Genomic DNA, 20,083 nt, shown 5'->3' with positions numbered 1-20,083 from the left:
GCTGCCCATGTAACACATATCCCTATAAACCAAAAGGATCTTATTGATTGCAGATCTAAGCAACCAATTGCTATACTGCATTAAAATAGGGAGAGACCAAGGGGTATATTTACTAAACTGCATGTTTGAAAAACTGGGTGTTGCCTATAGCAACCAATCAGATTCTAGTTGTTTTGTAGAATGTACTAAATAAATGACAGCTAGAATCTGATTGGTTACTATAGGCAACATCTCCACTTTGTCAAACCCAGTTTATTAATTATACCCCCCAAATGTAGCGCTGCTGGTCTTTTGGTTGTTACTGGGAAGGTGGGTCCAGCTTCATTACCCAGAGGGAAGGGGCGTCTCCCCTCCCCCCAAAAATGGGAAAGATTACAAACTTTGTTCGGAGTACTATTATATACAGTGCATGTGGGTTAGGTTACTTTTAAATCCTTCTATAAACACATACATAAAACTAAAACAAAAAAACACTTCAGATGTACACAGCAATATTAAATAACAATAAAAAGCTGTTTAAAAACAAAACTAATGAAATGAACAACCAGCAATATCTTGTAGATATTTCCTGTTACCTTCCAATCCTTGTTAGAACCGTTCGTCACAGGCAACTGATGCATGTAAAGGGTGCCCGCCGCCACGATGCAGACGAGGCGTCCATTTTGTAGCTGGGACCTATATTACACCAATGAATTTACTAGGAACATCACTGAGGCATAAGGCGCAAAGTGGCTTGGTGAGGTCACCGTTTACTGGCCAATCGGCAGTCTGCATTCCCAGGAATGCAGACTAAGGTCGTGCTCAGGGAGGACAGAAACCTCCCGTGGAGCAGAACCTGCCCTCCTGCTCCACGGGAGGTTTCTGTCCTCCCTGAGCCCGCCTTAGGACACCTGCGTTACAGTTTGACAGGTGTACCGCCCCGCTCAGTAAACAAAATGGCCGCCTCCTCTGAGTATCAGTGATGGGTACACTTTAAGCCTTGTTGTGCAAGCTACGTTTTGGTCCTGCTTTTTAATCTAATTCTATCCATAAATCTTAGACAATTAAGCAATTGATGAAAAAACAAAACAAAATTCGGCCCAATGGGATTATTACACGTAGCTGACATACAGCCTCAAATTCATATTAAGCCAACAACTGTGTATCGCAAACTATATTTTATAGTTACAAAACACATTGGAGATCATAACCAATATGGAGCATATGCAAGTGTCATAAGTCTCTTGTTTTATCACAATGTCATTGTTTTTCCTTAATGAGACTGGAAACGACGCGTGACTATCTAGCTTATTATAAGGAGAGCGGATTCGTTAGCAGACCACAAACTCTACGTGTGTGTATGCCGTACACCACAGTGCAAGATAAGTCAAGAACATTACGATGCCACGTGTTCCTATGGCAGAACGACGCATTTCGCCATGAGTGTGAAGAGAACATTTTTATACATTCGCTGAAGTGTTAAAATACTGATAAAAGAATACAAAATAGGAAAAAAAAGGGGGGAGGGGGGGTAATATATACACCATGCAAAATGTTTTAGAGTTCTGATGTTCTCCTGTTCACTCGTTGCTGTTGCACATGACCTGCCAGACTATTAGGTGACTTCTCTCCACTTTGGCCATGGAAGGTTCGAATTGTAAGGATTCCTCCAAAATCCCAGAATCTGCGCCGTCATCACCTGAGGAAGCACAAATGAGTTTAGGTAATGGTGTAAGCCCTGTGCGTACATGCGCCTTCCTCAGAGATCACTAGAGATGAGCGGAGGCAGCCATTTTTTTTGAGCTGGTCCATCATTCACAATTGTGTACGTCTCGTCTCACCGACGTCGTTGCTTACCAGTGAACTGATAGAGTCCTACCCTTGCACACAAAATACAGCTCTACATTGGATGGCACAGGCGTGATTTTACAACATCCGCTTTTCTATACTAATTATCATTTGTTTAATTCATCTTTTACACGGTATAAAGTATATTAACCTGGAAACCAATCAATCTGCCACAGTCCTATTCCAATAAGCCTATAGAACAAGGCGTCTCTTTATAGACTTATAATTTAGCTCTTACCCATTCTAAAATCAATGTATCCTTCTCCTCCGCTCATCACCAACATGGACTTCTGTGCCAGGCTGCCCGCTTCCTGCTGTGACGTGGCACCTTTATCATCCGACACATCTGGCGTGCTCCCACTGGATGGGTATATTACCTGACCTGGGCAAAGGACCAAACAAGCACGTCAGGATTGAAGATCTTCTTCTACATTCGAAAGTTGTGTTTATTATACGGCATCGGTAACAGAAACAACACACCTACCTGGTACCGCAACAAAGAATTTGACGGCATCGCGGTGACCATGGAAACACAGCTGAGCATGCGCCATAGAACAATACGGGATGAATGTCCCAGGGGTCACTTTGTCGCTGTTCTCATCGCCGTAGACACGGATGACGCTTCCTGGACGACTCCCGCCACCGGGCAGCGCTTTATTCGCTTGAGCGTGGAAGTAAAAAAAAATGGTTGCAGATTTAATAGCTGCACGGATGTGCATTTAGAAGCACGGATGACAATTGGCATCTAAAAAGGAAAGCTAGTGGGGAAATTACAGTCAGCATTTAGTATTTCAAGACATAGCTTCAAATATTAGCGCAGCATGCTTAGATTCTGAAGGAGGAAGAGAATGGAATGTGTTTTTTGCTCATCTAGCAACAACCTAGAACCCAGCATGCCCACAATTAGACGTAATCTAGAACCCATCGTCTGACCCACAATGTTCCTTATACACTAATGTACACATCCACCTACTTGTGTGTATAGTACGATATTAAGGAGGCGCCAACCTTTCAGAAGACCGTTTCGTTTGGTCATTTCGTATACTTCAAATGGACCAGTACCTTATACAATAAAGGCAGACAACTTGTGGGCTGAACAGAGATCCAAAACAATACACAAAATGTGCGCCTCTACTAAGTCCACTTTCATTGTTCAAAATTATTCATGGGTTTGCACAATAAAGAGCTTTCAGAAAGCATCAGTAGGTTGAATCTAGACATTAAGGTAGTTTGGATTATCTGAGGAACGAAGGCTTCATAGAACCTCCGCCAGTATTCCCGTCTGAAGGAGTCTATCGTACCATGATAAACTGACTGTACCCTTTAGCACTGTACGTATTTCATTAAAATGTACAGCAATTATCTAGGCACCTGAAGACAATTCAGGATTTGGGGAATTTTAAGGGCCAATCCGACCCCAGATAAAATAGTGTACCTATTAACAACAGCAATTTTCTGGCCCAACTGAAATTGATGAGAATGCAGCCTATGAACTCATCAGAAACCAGGGACATCCCTGACGCATGAGGCACTGTGGCCATCAGTCATGTCACTAGCCCCCTACTGAATTAAGCTGAATTATGCTTCAGCCCAAAAAACGTCTGCTCCTATTGCATTAAAACGTCAGGCAGGCTTAAACGCCTATCGAGTCGTATGGACAGGGTAGACATTACCAATATCATGTCTGTGAGTTCGTTACTTTACACCTACGGTAAGTGGGATTTAATCTTCCATGTGACATACTAGATTTACAAGACACATCCATTAGAATTAGGGAGGCCATGACACAAGGAGAGAGGTCCAAGGAGAGAGAGCGGTGTGCAGGGATGAGAAGCCCAAGAGCGGATGGCTTGATGTGGTGACCAGTGTAAAGGACAGCAACTAAGATTAGCTGCGACACGTGAGCGGACACTAAACCGCTGAGCCGTTTAGTAATACAGGACACTACTGCCAATTAGGGGGGACTTCCAGAAGAAGACGACACTCAGGAACATACAAGGGGTGACTCTACACAGCCAGAACTAAGTGGCTACTAAAGCCGAAGGGAAAAGGTTTTTTTTTTTGCTTTGTACCAGCACTTACCCCTTAACCCAAGTAACCGGCCCTGGTGCAGTATAATAGCTATAGTGAGACAGTAAGGGGAGGGTGGTGGACAGGGTAGAAGAGTGAAGAACAAGTTCTTGAGAACCTGGTAGGCAAAGATTAGACAACATCTACCAACTATACTTGGGTTCTAGGATTAACCTCTATCCAGTCATCTGACCGGTTTTGGATACATTAAACTGTGTACAGTGAACAACTACATAATTTGTCCATATGCCTTGGTGAACGTCAAAATAAAGAAATTACATTCAGCTCGGAGCCAAAAGCATGAAACCCAGAACAGAACCACCACCACCACCACCGGCTCAGGATGGGAGGAGAACGCCGAGTGACGAAGGCACCACACGTTGCTTTTCTCCAGATAGATTTCCCCATTGTATCTCAGTCATTAAAGGATTATCTTTAGCTTTCAGCCTCTCCATGATATGGCGGAGAACAGTGAATATAAACCAGAACTGAAGTCTGAAAGCTGATCAGATATTACTGTCAATGTGGCAGCAACTTCCTCTCCTCAGTCCAAGATTAATTTATGTGATACAGAACAGAAAACAAGTCATTAAGACTGAGTGGAGACAGGACCAACAACACATTCTACAACAAACAGATTTTATTTTTTTTAAAATCTATACAAGTGTCAATACCTAGCAGAACAGACCTTTATATGAAATGATGATTGATAAAAGAGGATTTGCAAACTGTTTTTTTTTCCTAACATCGTCTAAGATTACCACCTGCATAGCCAAGTTTGAGTTTGGGATGCATCCCAATGTGATATATGTCTAAATGTGTGTATATCATTGTAAACTTAAAGGGAAGTGTTATAAGTTTTTTTATTTGGGATTTGTCAGGAGTTTCCTCTTGCCAGCAGTAAAGGATTCAGTGTACATTGGGCCTAACAGCGCAGCATTTGTTAGATTCCATTTAAATGGATCGAATAGTAACTGGTACAGGTCCTCCAGTGGGGGAAGCCATTGTGACATCACTGCAGTGACATCACAAGACTTCCTGTCCAGAGGAGAGCAGTCACTTCCAACACTATGTGTTGCACTTGTGGTCCCAAGAACTGAATGTTATTGACAGATGAGGATGCCAGTTTCTGCGCTCCCAAAACATGGTTGTCCAATCACTGTTGCAGTTTTAATACAGTGCACGGCTGCCAAATAGTTAAGGCACAGAGCAATTTCAATGCTCCGCTGCTGCATCCCAGAGAAGAGACACCAGTGGGCCATATTTATCTCATTATGAAGAAACCGGACACCCAGGCACATGGTTACCGCACAATGTAGGATAAAACGTGTCCTAGCAGGTCCATACCGGTCCAGCAATACGTGAAGACCCCTCAGCGCATGGGCTGCATTTTTTCCATAAGCATTAAGTATCCCTACTTCTCTTGGGGGATCTCTGCCTTCTACTGGCGCAAAGTTGGAGAACCACGCTATTCTAGTAAATGGTGAAGGGATGGCAGCGCGAGAGCCCAGTGTGCTATGGTTTCAAACTGAAATGATATAGGTCGGCTGAAACATCCAGCTCACAAGTAGATGGGTTACATTCCACGTAATGGTTTATTTCAAAACCAGAAGGCAGCAAAAAAAAAAAAAATTAAAAAAATTAACAGTTTGCAAACCAGAGACAACCAGTTGAACGTTAAATAAAGGACTTGAACCACTCAATATCGATATTAAAAAGGACAGTTCATCATCACAAACATTTATATAGCGCCAGCATAATTCTGTGACGCTTTACAATTGGGAGTTGTTGTGCACTGGTCTCTGCATAGTTATCACTACACCTATACACATGTCAAAGTTTCCCGTGTACTTACTTTCTGTTAAGGGGATCGAGATAATGACCCCGTTTCCTGTGCCTACCCAAAGTCGATTGCAAGACACCATCAACGCTGTTATTCTAACAAAGGAGAACCCAAGTTTTCCGGTGCCTAGAGACAAATAAAAGTATTTTTACATTACTTTATAAAACAAAACAAACCTGCATACCTCCTTTAGGTGTTTTTCTTACATCTCCTAAATAAAAGTCATTTGTCCCATCACTGAGAATATTCCAAGGAACCGCACCCAACCCACACACACAAATTTATACAAAATGACATTTGTTCCAACTGTGCATCAACATTCTTACTGTATCAAATGAAACCTCTTCTAATCTTTCTTGTAATCTCAATTTTGTTCTGCACAATTCAATATGGATTAATAATTTAGGATTTAATTCTAGCAAAAACTCACCTAACATTTTACTAACATAAGGTTCAATGTCGACATCCTGTAAGTGTTGGTATGTGTGCGCGTGGTAGAGCCGCAAGGTGGAATCCAGCCGGATGGAGACCCAAACGCCGTCACCCACCCAGGCTAGCTGCCTTACTTGGCTCTCTTTCCTTGGGTGGGCGTCAAAAGATTTCTGGAGAGCGCGAAAAACAAAAAGGAGAAAGGGAGTCACAAAACAATGGGCACAGCACAATAACGGGAAGTCTTCCGAGTGCCGACGTATTCCGTTGGTCCTAACACCACTACTACATTGACCAATCACAACCAGGAGTCTCAGCACTAGTTCTCCCGTACCTCTATCTTCATGGCCTTCGGGTGGACAATGTAGATCTTGTTCCTGTATCCACACCAAACCTTCTCGTGCACCACGGTCATACATCGAATAGAATGGTGGGGGCGGCCAAAGTCAAGAAGGTGGTAGTTCGACAGATCCCATTGACCATCTGCCGAGAGAGATCACAGAACTAATAAGGGCGAATGGATCTGTTCAGTTCCAAAACACATCTATTGATTAATAACCTACAATGCATTTTTTTTTTTTAAATTCTTATTTTATTAACAATTAAAAGAGGATTATGCTTTGCTTTTCAAGCAATCCGTCTAGAAGATTATTTTGACTGAGGTTGGAGTTCCCCTTTAAGAGCAAAACCCTTAAAAATAGAAAGGCTGCTTTTGTTTATATGAAACCTGATGGTTTTAATCATTAATCCATATTTATTTAGCATATAACCTCTCGGATCGAGACCTACCTACGCCTCGATGGAATATCGCCAGTGTCCCGTCAGCCAATGCCACCAACACAATCCCTTTCACGTGCCTGAAAAGGGGGAGGAAATACCACGACATGAGATTAAGACATAGGGGTATATTTACTAAACTGCATGTTTGAAAAAGTGGAGATGTTGCCTATAGCAACCAATCAGATTCTAGTCATCATTTATTTAGCACATTCTACAAAATGACAGCTAGACTCTGATTGGTTGCTATAGGCAACATTTCCACTTATTTAAACCTGCAGTTTAGTAAAGCTAGCCCATAATGAGACTCAAAGTGTGCTGCAAGCATGTTTAGGCTGTATAGCCTTGGTGCCGTCAGTGTAAAATACACCAGCTATTTTAAAAAATAAATAAAAGGGCCCCATTTAGCATATTTTTTTCTTATATCATTGATTCAAAATATAAAGCAAAAAAAAAAACAAAAAACCGAAACACAACCTAAAAGTGTTTTCTTAACTACAAATAATTAAAGAAAAAAATAAAAATAAATAAATTTACCACAAAAATATTGACCTTTTTTGTAAAGGTACAACCAAAACCCTGGTGCAATCAATTGTCTTCAGAGAGCACTTAATTGATTACTTGTACATAGGTGTACTCAAAAGTGTTCTCAATGGATTTAAAAATAAGTGCCGTCATCAGTGAACAGATGACTAGTGAATTTCTTATTAAGAGCTTCATCATGAAGATCAAAGAACATTTAAAGAAGTTATTGAACAGTGCAAATCAGAGGAAAAATAAAAAAGATTCCTATCCCAAGAGCCCTGTCAGGTCCATCATAAAGAAACGGAGAGAATAGGATACAACTGTAAATTTCTCTACAACAGGCCGACTTCCAGAACAACATGGCAGATATGGTAGAAACGGATCATTAGACAATAGCCTGCCTAATAGCAGATTTTCAAGCTCCCCCGTGTATCTTACTCACACAATACTGAGGATGGAGTCTTTCAGTTTAATCTGCAGCAGACACTTCTTCCATTGGGCGACAGAGGAATGCACATACAAACTATAACAAAACAAAAAAACAAAAAAACCTTGTACTTTAAGTTTATAACATAACAGAACAAAATCATGTTAAGGAGTCAGTGGCTGACAGTTTAGCATACAGAGTTGCGCATTTCTAAATACAGCTCTCTGAAACGATAGTCAATACATAAATGATCAACAGCGCACTCTACTGGTGAATAATCAAACTTCAGGTGAGCAGATTACTTACTATCCATTCTGTGCTCCCAGCCACATAGTAGGCAGCAGGCTATTCATCTTCTGGGCCTCCTCTCTCATGAGGTCCTGCTCGCTAGGAAGTGTCGCGACCCCATCTTTATAGAGGTCAGAGTCATTGCTGGGGTGGAATACAACACAAGTATATTTATTAACATAAGAGTTGCTACGTAATTCCTTATCCTCTGCGCTTTATCCTGGGAGCGGGTGGCAGCGGCTGATTATAATAGGGAGGTTTTGGTAGTAGCAGAAGACCCTTAACAGTACTGACCCCCCCTGTCTCATTAAATTCAGTGCTGCAGGTAAGTCCTTGACACAATATATCAATGAGCTGGGCGAGTGGGACTTCCTGTATATTTCAATGAACTTTGGAGTTGATATTTATTATATTACTGTAAGTAAAACACTAAGCGAGGAACATGCTGTGTTTAAACTTAGAGTACAAATAAGGGGATATTTCAGAACTATGGTGCGGTGTGTGAGATCAGGCACAAAAAAGTGAAGTGGACAGCTGTGGCTTCAGCATAGCCCAGATGCTCATGGGAGTTTAAATATGCCGCTGTCGAGTTGTAATATGGTGACAAGATACAATACACTATATACCCGTCAGTGACGGTAAAACGCGTCTGGTAGAGAAACTCTGTTTCAAATTAAAACTTGTGCATTATAATTCACTACTGCATTGTGTTAATATTGTTGGGGTATCTTACCTCCCCCACAAATCAATCCCCCAAAAAAGCCAATCATGACATAGTTGCAGTTTCCCTTCCTCTGGGTCTCTGCCCACTATACCACAGGGTCGGCCGCACACGTTCCAGAAACTCCGCCCACAGACCAGCGCATCACCTTGCTCCACCCACATCAGCAACACTACACTTAAGGCTCACCTAGGCTGGCAGCTGGTGTCCTCTGTCGTGCTCCGTACGCCTAGTGGGTCAGTGAAAACATGCTCCGTATAGATCCCTGCCTGAGAGATATCTGCCACTTCATCTGTGGATCCCTCACCCACTTCAGTGGCCTCTGTCGCTTCCTCTGCAGTGGGCACGTTATCGTCCAGCTCAGAACTGGCAGAGTCTGGATCTGTCACCAGGAACAAAATACACGGAGGATAATGAAGATAAAACTAGAAGTTATACAGCTTACATTAATAAAAGTAGTCATTTCGTCTAAGATAACCTTGTAAAAACCTCTCTCGCAAAAGCAACGCGGTGACGTGTTCATTCATATAAGCTATTAAGTTATGTTGTGTCAACCAGAGCCTTGTTACGGACTCCATCTTATTAACGTGCTATTCATCATCACCATTTATATAGCGCCACTGATTCCGCAGCGCTGTACAGAGAACTCATTCACATCAGTCCCTGCCCGATTGGAGCTTACAGTCTAAATTCCCTAACACACACACACACACACACACACACACACACACAGAGACTAGGTCCAATTTGTCAGCAGCCAATTAACCTACTAGTATGTTTTTGGTGTGTGGGAGGAAACCTGAGCACCCGGAGGAAACCCACGCAAACACGACGAGAACATACAAACTCCACACAGATAAGGCCATGGTCGGAAATTGAAGTCATGACCCCAGTGCTGTGAGGCAGAAGTGATAACCACTGAGCCACCATGCTGCCACCAATATTGCGGCAGACAACCAGCATTATCAAAGGCTACCGAAGTGTGAACGATTAAACCTCACCCTGTGAGATCTATTCGCCAATACGGCTTTCAGAGCAGCTGGTTTATACAAGCACGATACAGCCAGATATGCAGAATCACAAACCCAGGTTGCTGACAAGCTATTTCACTTTTGTAAGATCTCATCAGTGCAAGATATGAATCAATGGCTTCTGCGATGTAGGGCTTGAGGGACGCCCAAACAGGGCACCTATTTGCTTTTCAGGGGATGGCAGTCCCAGAAACCCTGAGAGAAGCTCCAAGATAAGTCACAGGGAGAACATTTAATTCTCCGGAAGCTGCACTCACTGCATGGAGTAATTTCATTGGACCAGACAAAGGTTACAGGTCATCTCTACCTGGACTGAGTTCTGCTTCAGGGGATATGACGCTTGGCGTTTGTGCTGCAGAGTGCTGGGTCTCTTCCACAGAGGCAGCGGTAACTTTGACTCCCGCTATGGCCTGGTCAGTGGAGGACGTGCTGCTCACTAGGCTTTCGGATAAGGAGGATCTGTCCGTCTGACCACAGTCTATGTCTTGTTTGACGTCCTCTCCAGTGGGGTAATCCGTTTCCATCACCCCTGTAACAAAAGCAACAAATCTGGTTACTTAGAATGTTGCTTCTAAACTAATCCATTCTTTAGATACTAGTAATAATAAATCTAATGTGTACATTAGCGATACATAGGATGTGGGAGTACTTAGTTGGGACTCTAGCAGTACATGGACCGTGGAACAAAGGTCTTACCTGGTACACTAGCGATACATAGGACGTGGGAGTACTTAGTTGGGACACTAGCGGTACATGGACCGTGGAACAAAGGTCTTACCTGGTACACTAGCGATACATAGGACGTGGGAGTACTTCGTTGGGACACTAGCGGTACAAGGACCGTGGGACAAAGATCTTACCTGGTACACTAGCGATACATAGAATGTGGGAGTACTTCGTTGGGACACTAGTGGTACAAGGACCGTGGGACAAAGGTCTTACCTGGTACACTAGCGATACATAGGACGTGGGAGTACTTCGTTGGGACACTAGCGGTACAAGGACCGTGGGACAAAGATCTTACCTGGTACACTAGCGATACATAGAATGTGGGAGTACTTCGTTGGGACACTAGCGGTACAAGGACCGAAGGACAAAGGTCTTACCTGGTACACTAGCGATACATAGAATGTGGGAGTACTTTGTTGGGACACTAGCGGTACAAGGACCGAAGGACAAAGGTCTTACCTGGTACACTAGCGATACATAGGACGTGGGAGTTGCAGACTATAAAACTATCCAACATTTTTCCCGGGTCGTTGGCATCGATGATGATGACCTTGGTTGAGGAATGGGTACTGGTGCAGATCCACGCCAGACTGGATAATTCATCCTGGTGTCTTAACTCCTTCTGCTGCACCTGTGCAAATAGCACACATTTTTATAGTCTGGTAATTGGCCCGGATTACCTTCTTATTAACTATAGTGAATGGGGTGGGTGGCATATAGCTTACCCAGAGGAGATAAAAGTAATATCCTTGTAATTCAGCTATAATACTACAGAACAGTATAATGCCGTCTATGCTTCTGTGAAACGTACCTTTAGCTCTTGTTCCAATTTCTCTAAACTGCTTTGGGACTCGCTTCTGGGTTTCTGGTTGTCTAATTCAGTGCCTGGGATGTCGCTATAGAAGACACTGGCTCCGATAATGGAGCCCCCGTCTCTGGTCTTTCCCCCGGAGAGGTTGACACCGACTGCGCACCACAGCTGCGGAGTAACACACGTTATCCAGTGAGCCGATAATATCGCACAATGTTCTTATTTCACACCAAGTAAGAACACAATAAGTGCATGCTGGACCTAATACTACCAGGATACAGAGAAGGTCTGTTCAGAGACCTTCCGCAGTCCTCCTGGCTCTCAGTTACAATTATGAATGATGCATTCTGGGAGTCATCAGTACTCAAATCAGCCACTGATCTATCAGGCTGTCACAACGGCCACCATTTGTACATGACCTGCATCGTGCCACCTGTAAATATTACCTTTATAATAAATACATGAGTGTGTAATAGGTCTAAACTCCTGTAAATAACGTCTGTATAACAGTGTGTTCCAAAATCAACATTTCAAAGTTCATGTGAAAAACTTGTGCATTATAAGGCTTAAAGCACCCCTAATGGACTTTTAGATGATTCCAGAACTCAGACTTCTAATATCCATATAATATACAGTAGGGAGAGCATTATCCAATAAATAATAGTATTGAGAAGACGCTAATCCAAAATAAAAATTATTTAAAGTTTAGCGGCCCTTCACAAACATGCAACGCTTCAGGAGCTGATCAGAAACGAAGATGATTGAGATCACGCTGTGTTTATGGTGGGGTTTCCCAATACACGGCGGACATCACCCTCTTCCAGTCTATTAGTGGATGCTTTGTCTGTAAGTGTGACTTGGTCGATACTACGCTACAAAAGTAAAAACAATGTCAGCCATCCACACACACACATAATGGGACATGGAGCAAGAGAAACTCTGCTTTATAAGAAATGCTCCAGGACACGATAGGTACACGTACATAATCTACATGAATGCACAATGGTGCTCAATAGTCCAATTAAAACACAGTAAGCAGAGTTTAGGGATTGTCAAGCCCAGAAAACCCATCAGCGTGACAATCCCCTTCCGCTATACGAATCAATTACCTCTGTTTTACCCAGCTGTTGTGGAACTACAAGTCACAGTTTAATGTCAGCCAATGCCGGGCAGGGCATTCTGGCACTTGTAGTGCCACAACAGTAAGACACACTCAGGTTAAATAGCTCCAGATTAAAATGAATAAAAACAGGGTAAACAAAAAGTAAATAAAACAATATATAACAAAAAACACACATTGTAAAATTATAAATTGTACTTTTCTTTTTATAAAATAAATAAATAAAATAAGAAAGTGTACTGACCTTCATGGATGTGTCCTTCTCATCCAGAGGCCTTAAATACACGGGAACTGGTAAATTCTTCATTTTGCCTTCATTTTGTCCACCGTTTGGCAACTGTCAGGTCGGAATAAAGATAAAATTTGCAATACAACAACATTTTCCTAGCAGTTTGCATCCTTCAGTATAAATGTTTGCGAGTATTAAGGAGAGAAACGTGTCCACCTTTGTGGCCCTGTGTTAAGCAGTTACACATATAAAGTAGACATGGTCCGTTTTACATATATCCCCGATGGGCTTGTGACAAGCTGGTGGGGAACGGCCATAGTCAGGGACAGCGGAAGCCACAAGCGGGGAGGTCACTCCAGCGAGAGAGTGAGGAAATAAGACAAACTGCTAAAAAAGTTATTTAAAAAGGTAGGACCAATCCCTGTCAAATCCCATTTAAGGATCCAATTTAAACCATTACTTGCAAACAGCAGAACCCGATTCACAAAAGTAAAGGACATTAGTTACCCCGGACCTAGAAGTCACTCTGTGACACGGACAATGCATTAGCCAAGGGGGCCTGGACTAGAAACTCTCCCTCAAGCTGAACTAGGGAAGGAGAAGAAGCCAACCAGCACAGCCACAAGCACCCAAACATGAGCGGCACTACATCTAATTAAATGGTAGATACACGCTATGAGAGAGCGTATCTAGCATACTAACATACATAAGGTATTTGCATGATAGACCTAAAGTGAAGTTCTCCTCTCATAGAGCACGTTCCCAGAAAACTAGACAGACAGTAAGGGGATTGGCCATAACTTGCGGAATGTAAAGTTACTTTTAGAGTATACTGGGACTTTTAGTAACAAAACACCAGAGTACGCTCTGAGGTTCTGTTACGAGAAAGTCATTGTCTGTGCAGTGGTTTAAAATAAAAAAAATAATGAAATATTGCACATGTGAATCATACGTTACCGGCTTGTACTTTTGAGGAAGACTCCAGCCAAACGCCTGCACGCGGCCATCTTCTTTTTGAACGTGTGCCTTCACTTGGCGGTACTGCTCCCGCTTCTGCTCCCGCCGGGAGGCTACAGCGGCTTCGTTACCCGTGGAGACACTGTCAATCAAGGACACACAACATTGTTTAGTCTGTTAAAAAAAAATAAAAAAAAATGCAAAAACGCAAGTGACCGCCTAAGTGTACAAGCTGCTTTAAGTAATATGTACAGTATACTTGTAACATTTACCAATAAACTAAGAAAGTTTATGTTTTTCTTCGTTAGAACTTGAGATTTGAGGAATATATTTGTGGTGGAGGCTTTTCTCCCCATGCACACAACACCGGCTGTCTTTGCCTATTCCCAGATACTAAGCGGTCACTCAGCTACACTAGTCGTCCATCATTTTCCAGTGTACAGTTAAAGGAGATAGATGTGTGGACACAGGACACTCACTCTTCACTGAGGAAGTCAAACGCTTTGTACTTGTCACTGGGGAGTTTGGCTAAGGCACCGCTCTTCTTCTTGATGGAGGGGGTGATGTGCGAGGTTGGAGCGTTATACTTGACGTTAACGGGGAGATCTGGTTTCTTAGAAGTGGTGCCCGAGGAACTGAAGAGCCGGCTGAAACTATACACGGTGGGGGGAAAAAATGGCACCCGGTTAGGTTTTACTTGTGGAACATGAAAGCGAGATCAGAACATTTTAGTCACAGCCCACAAATGTCATAGCAATAAGGGAATAGCTGAGAGAACAAACTCCTCTGCATACCTTACATGAGGATAGTTTAGAGTGTGATCTGACTTGCAGGCTTGTGATGGCCAAGTATCATGCGTTTTACTCCTAGAGACGTGGCAAACAATATATGCCTGTACTACTGGGCAAAGTGACATGGCCACGAAACTATGCCCGTACTACCACCTGGCATGGTGACATGACCACGAAACAATGCCCGTGCTACCACCTGGCATGACGACATGGCCACAAAACAATGCCCGTCCTACCACCTGACATGGTGACATGGCCACGAAACAATGCCCGTACTACCACCTGGCATGGTGACATGGCCACGAAACAATGCCCGTACTACCACCTGGCATGACGACATGGCCACAAAACAATGCCCATGCTACCACCTGGCATGGTGGCATGGCCACGAAACAATGTCCGCGCTACCACCTGGCATGGTGACATGGCCACGAAACAATGCCCACGCTACCACCTGGCATGGTGACATGGCCACGAAACCATGCCCGTACTACCACCTGGCATGGTGACATGGCCACAAAACAATGCCCGTACTACCACCTGGCACGACAACATGGCCACAAAACAATGCCCGTGCTACCACCTGGCATGAAGACATGGCCATGAAACAATGCCCGTGCTACCACCTGGCATGGCCAGGAAACAATGCCCGTGCTACCACCTGGCATGACGACATGGCCAGGAAACAATGCCTGTGCTACCACCTGGCATGGTAACATGGTTACGAGACTATGCTCGTACGTCTATTTTTTTTTTAAACTTTTGGCGAATAAAACCCCCCCAAAAACAAACAAACCAACAAACCATTCCCATCATGATAGAATACTAACAATTGCCAGATGCTCGACCTTTTCTTCTCCTGCATGGCAGGATTTTCTCTTGATGCCCTGGTAAGAAAAGACAGAAATTCCAGATCAAGTACGTACAAGTCACACAATGGTTTCAGCGAATAGAAAATCTGCTCCTAAAACGAAATATAAATCACCATATTGTTTACAAATAAAAACGTATTAAAATTTATAGGCAATAATAAATACCGGATCATTTCAGTCCACCGGACTGCCTCCTGAAGCTCCATCAATCTTTCTTTATACTGGTTCCTCTCCATCAGTACCCGAGCCATCTCCACACGTGTGAACCTTTTTCTCTGAGCCGTGGGAACGTCACTCTATACCAGAGACATGTGGGCGATAGATTACATCTATAACATAGTACGTTTAATGTGGATTCCAATCTGCCATAGATTGTTCTGAATTCCAGCTAAAATGTCTCTGAACAGCGGTCTTCACGGTCCAATTGTCAGAACGCACCATCCCCTTTGTTGGGGCCCGACTATCCAATAGGCTGACTAAGTTGCAGCCTAGCGTGCAAGGCTTTTGTGTAAGAGTGCAACATTTTTGGGCTGAAGACAATCTTAGGCGGACGCTTGAGGATAAGAGCGTAGAAGAGACAAAGATGGCGCCCGGCCCCTCCCCACTCAGTAGCGCTCATTCACGCCTCCGTTCCGCTATACAGTTAGGATTTTACTTAAAACTAAGAGAGTGACAAAGATTGGCGTGACCCTTAGTGGAGCAGTGTTTTGAAACATGATAACATTGGTGAGGTTGGAGGATGCCGGATTTACATTAAAGGCCAGTTCATTTGTGCCTACTGCGTGTTAGCCTGGCGTGAAAGGTCGCGGTGCTACGAGTATATTGACCTAGAGCGGCTTAATCAGGCCCTGCTCTTTATATTGACAATTTCCAGTCCAAGCTGACAGTCAGCCGTGAATCTGATGTGAAGAGACATTTTAGCTGGTAGCCAGATCAGCGTCACAGCCCACATCTGCGCAAAGGGTTTATTTTCTTTCAATGTTTAGAGCAAGGAAACCGAACAGGAAAAACTTCTTTGGTGAACAGCATCATTCATTCATTAAACACTAAAGTTGGTCACTAATTTGTGACGCTTATACTCGCTGAAAGGAAAAAGACAATTCTGTATTTTTCATTGTTTGGCGTATTATACAAAGGAACATTAGTCATCTGAAAACTAGAATGGTACAAACAGGATATCCAGGATCTTCCCTGGTTACAAGGCAGCAAAACCAGAAACTAAACCACAATTCAATTTACTTGCTATCCATTAAGAGAGTTCAACAAAACATGTAGCTTTTCAATGATTGGTCGTTTCTAGGTGCATGTGATAAAAAAAATAACAGATCATATGCAGAGATTCAAAACACACGGTGCAAAACAAAGAACGGTGCCAGCAGGAATTACTTAATACACGTATACTATGTAAAATATTCATTAAGGGCTGTTAAAATGCACCCCTTTAATTTGTCACAATATAGGCAGTCGCTGGAGAATGAAACCATCTTTGTTAGAAGAATGCAGTCTATCAATTCACAAAGAACCAATGAAATGGATGACTATGTGGCAGCCATTTTGTGGGATGACCAGAAATGTGAGGCTGTTAACTAATGTACCCATAAGGTACACACAGTGGAGACAGCCATTTGTGGGACCAATAAGTGGTCATGGGAACATTGGCTTACAATTCACTAGGAACCAGCACCTCAGAAGTTACAAAAATAAATAAAAAGTCATGGAGTGCCTCAGGTGACGTAACCATTTCCATTTACTAGGATAGGCTGCGATTTAAGCACACAAAATGTCTGCCTCCAAAGAACGCAGGTGACAGATTCACTTTAGTTAATTCGTGGCATAAGTTCTGAGTGAATTCTTAAGCCAGGTGACAAATGTCGGTTTAACACACAAAATGGCTGCCCCCACTGTGTATGAACATTGTGCGTCCTTTTGTGTGTGAATGGATCATTAAAAACACAAGTTATTATAGCTTATATTCTATTACAGAGGAGATAAAAATGCCAGTTTATAACAATCTGATGAGAGGATCAGTTACAGACGGCCAAAAACGTGAAAGTTGACCAACAACTCTGCGTTGTTTTTTGGAAATTTTCTATATTGAGATATTAACATTTGCATAAGAGGGTTTATATGTTGTGACAGTTATTCAGTAGGAATACTTGTATACTGCAAGGAAAGATTACATCCTGCTGTAGATTATAGGATATATAAAATATAGCATATATTAAAAGGGAAGTGTAATTTTTAATTTCTCAGCACCACTAATACAATAATATGGTAAATTACAGAATTAAACAAAATATTTATGATTAAATAGGTTAACAGAATATGTTAAACACAAATTCTTATACAACCATCTCTTCCGTTTCCAGAAGAAAATAAGCTTCTCCTGCTCAGCAGAAGTCACTTCTGGGAAATGCCAATTACAGGTCAGCACAGTCAAGAAAAGTATATAAAATGAATTTACATCTTCTTCGTCTTTTGATTTCTGTCTTGCTTCCTCCGTCTCTGCTCTCGCCCTGAAAGAAAATAAAAGATTTTCACCATCTACGTTATCCTGGGCGACTACATGGACAATTTATACCTCACAACATCCAACAAGTCACAATTGTCACAACTTCTAAATTTAGGGGAGTCAAACTTGTAACGTAGCCGCGTTTCCTGCGACTCCCAACGCTAATTCACACATTCAAGCCAGACCATTCTAACCTGCCGGACCACATTCAATCTCAGGTAATTTTATTTGCTCAATAGTTATAGGTGTAAGAGACAATTGTTCATTTGGAATGTTCTGCATTAAATTGGAACCATATTGGAATCTAGAGTGGGTACTATAATTTTCTGGGCATTACATGGTTACACTAGGGGGCGTATTCAATTGTCGGCGGAAACGCCGAAAATCCCGCGAGCTGAAATCCAGCTAGATTTTACCGTATTAACTGTACTAGTTTTAACGCCGCGGGACTTTTTAACAATTGAATACGCCCCTAGGTATGACATAAGAGTAGCAGCACAGGGAATAGGGGGCAGTAAAAGACTATAATTCACTACAGTAAATAGCAGCTACAATCAGATACAGGCAGAAACGTACTTCTTTAGCTCTTCCTCCAGCTCCCTGTTCTTCTCTTCCAGCTTCTGTTTGGCCTGTTTGATGGACGCAAGCTCACCCTGTAAGACATCCTTCTCACACACCAGCTCATCCAGCTTCACGATCAGGTCATTCTTCACCACGTTCAGGGCGTTCCTAGGTTTATACCAAGCACAAAAGCGGAAAATGCATCACAACACAACATTCCAGGTACAAAAAAGGACGGCAGCGTGTAATCTTATTTTACGAGCGTTTTCGAAGGTTGGAAGCACCCAAAAGATCCAGAATTAGTCAGCATATTACAGTGTCTGCACTACAGTGCCGAAATACCTCTCTAAAACCAATCACTATAGTATAACTTCCATAGACTAAATTAATTAGTATAGTGCATGCATTGTTATTTGTATGGTCACCTAGGATCGCCCATTAATAAATAAAAGTACAAAAGATTTCTCAAAAACAATATACTTGATGCAAGGCCTACGCCATCTTTGCTATGCACACCATGACTTCTGCCTTAACAGGAAGTCTTCTTTGTAACAGGAACGGGCAGAACAATGGAATGTTAGACATTTGAAAGTGGTCTCCGTAGACATCCTGTATGTATTTTTCTCTTGAAAGAATAACGGATGGCAACGCTGACCTACATTTGTATCAGTTTACAGTGATTATAGAGAGAGCTCTATGCCCAGAGGGAATACAAAAAGGGACGTACTTTGTTTCTAGAAGCTGCGAGTTCTCCAAAATAAGATTTTCAACCTCTCGCCCCATTCCTGAAAGAAACAAGCGTTGCAATAAATAAATAGTGTCTTACTGCCTATTAGCAGTAGATGAAATGAAAGGGTTAAGTGAGGCGCCAAGTGGGTGTGCCCAATGTAAACACATGAACAGGCTGTAGTGAGACTGAGCTCTGCACTCTGCTTTTGGACAATTATGTATGATCTAGCTGCCAGCCACGCCTTTTGGTCATTTATATATTTTTATAGGTAGTAATACATAAATATTTTTTTAAAACTTTAAGATAGCCTTCATATTTATTTCAACAATTGCATTCATAAATTTCTCCCCAATTTATTACTTTATTTCTATTCTTTTATTAAATACTACTCATATTTTTATCCCTATTAATCGCTGTGACTCTGTTAGATCCCCCCCCACCTCTCTACCACCCCATACTCTATGAGTCTGCTATACTTACATTCTTCTGCCATATACACATCAACATAGCTTTCTCCGTTCTACCAATATCCGCCACATAAACCCCAATCCAACAGCCACTAACCCTCACTTTCCAAAGTGCCCAGTGACCCGTTTCTGGACAGCCAGGAATACTGGATGGGGTGCACGGCCACGTAACAAGTGACAACAGCCAGCGGATCAAACCCCTCTATAACAAATTCTGTTTAACAGCAGTAGCCATCCCATCTTCAGACTTTCGCTCTGGTGGCAAGTCTCCACCTCAGCAGTCTGTCACGTGTTTAACATGGCCAAGGGACACGTCGTCTCCAGCACCTGACACTGTTTTCCCTTCACCACCTAAAATTCCAGGAG

The 20,083-nt window shown here is 42.6% G+C and overlaps 1 protein-coding gene across 3 annotated transcripts in view; it reads right to left on the bottom strand.

Annotated features, from left to right (window-relative positions):
• Nucleotides 1-1,142: 1,142 nt before the first annotated feature.
• Nucleotides 1,143-20,083, bottom strand: part of SPAG9 (sperm associated antigen 9) — a 53,073-nt gene continuing 34,132 nt past the window's right edge. For 2 of the 3 annotated variants that reach the window (XM_075178117.1, XM_075178120.1), the window contains 22 exons: nucleotides 19,248-19,305; nucleotides 18,536-18,688; nucleotides 17,912-17,963; nucleotides 15,613-15,743; nucleotides 15,406-15,462; nucleotides 14,264-14,437; nucleotides 13,785-13,926; nucleotides 12,843-12,935; nucleotides 11,479-11,646; nucleotides 11,127-11,298; nucleotides 10,246-10,467; nucleotides 9,097-9,289; nucleotides 8,205-8,330; nucleotides 7,914-7,994; nucleotides 6,959-7,026; nucleotides 6,504-6,652; nucleotides 6,171-6,342; nucleotides 5,753-5,866; nucleotides 3,910-3,948; nucleotides 2,312-2,488; nucleotides 2,066-2,209; nucleotides 1,143-1,678 (listed from right to left, as the gene is read on the bottom strand). In XM_075178117.1, the coding sequence (XP_075034218.1) occupies nucleotides 1,560-1,678; nucleotides 2,066-2,209; nucleotides 2,312-2,488; nucleotides 3,910-3,948; nucleotides 5,753-5,866; nucleotides 6,171-6,342; nucleotides 6,504-6,652; nucleotides 6,959-7,026; nucleotides 7,914-7,994; nucleotides 8,205-8,330; nucleotides 9,097-9,289; nucleotides 10,246-10,467; nucleotides 11,127-11,298; nucleotides 11,479-11,646; nucleotides 12,843-12,935; nucleotides 13,785-13,926; nucleotides 14,264-14,437; nucleotides 15,406-15,462; nucleotides 15,613-15,743; nucleotides 17,912-17,963; nucleotides 18,536-18,688; nucleotides 19,248-19,305 (2,804 nt within the window). In that variant the 3' untranslated portion in view covers nucleotides 1,143-1,559. The remainder of the gene's footprint in view (nucleotides 1,679-2,065; nucleotides 2,210-2,311; nucleotides 2,489-3,909; nucleotides 3,949-5,752; nucleotides 5,867-6,170; nucleotides 6,343-6,503; nucleotides 6,653-6,958; nucleotides 7,027-7,913; nucleotides 7,995-8,204; nucleotides 8,331-9,096; nucleotides 9,290-10,245; nucleotides 10,468-11,126; nucleotides 11,299-11,478; nucleotides 11,647-12,842; nucleotides 12,936-13,784; nucleotides 13,927-14,263; nucleotides 14,438-15,405; nucleotides 15,463-15,612; nucleotides 15,744-17,911; nucleotides 17,964-18,535; nucleotides 18,689-19,247; nucleotides 19,306-20,083) is intronic. The other variant, XM_075178118.1, reaches the window with a different exon arrangement.

Source organism: Mixophyes fleayi, chromosome 6 (genome assembly GCF_038048845.1).
Source record: "Mixophyes fleayi isolate aMixFle1 chromosome 6, aMixFle1.hap1, whole genome shotgun sequence".
Taxonomy (NCBI): Eukaryota; Metazoa; Chordata; class Amphibia; order Anura; family Limnodynastidae; genus Mixophyes; species Mixophyes fleayi.
Note: the sequence above shows the minus strand (reverse complement) of the source record. Positions and strands in the feature narration are given on the sequence as shown.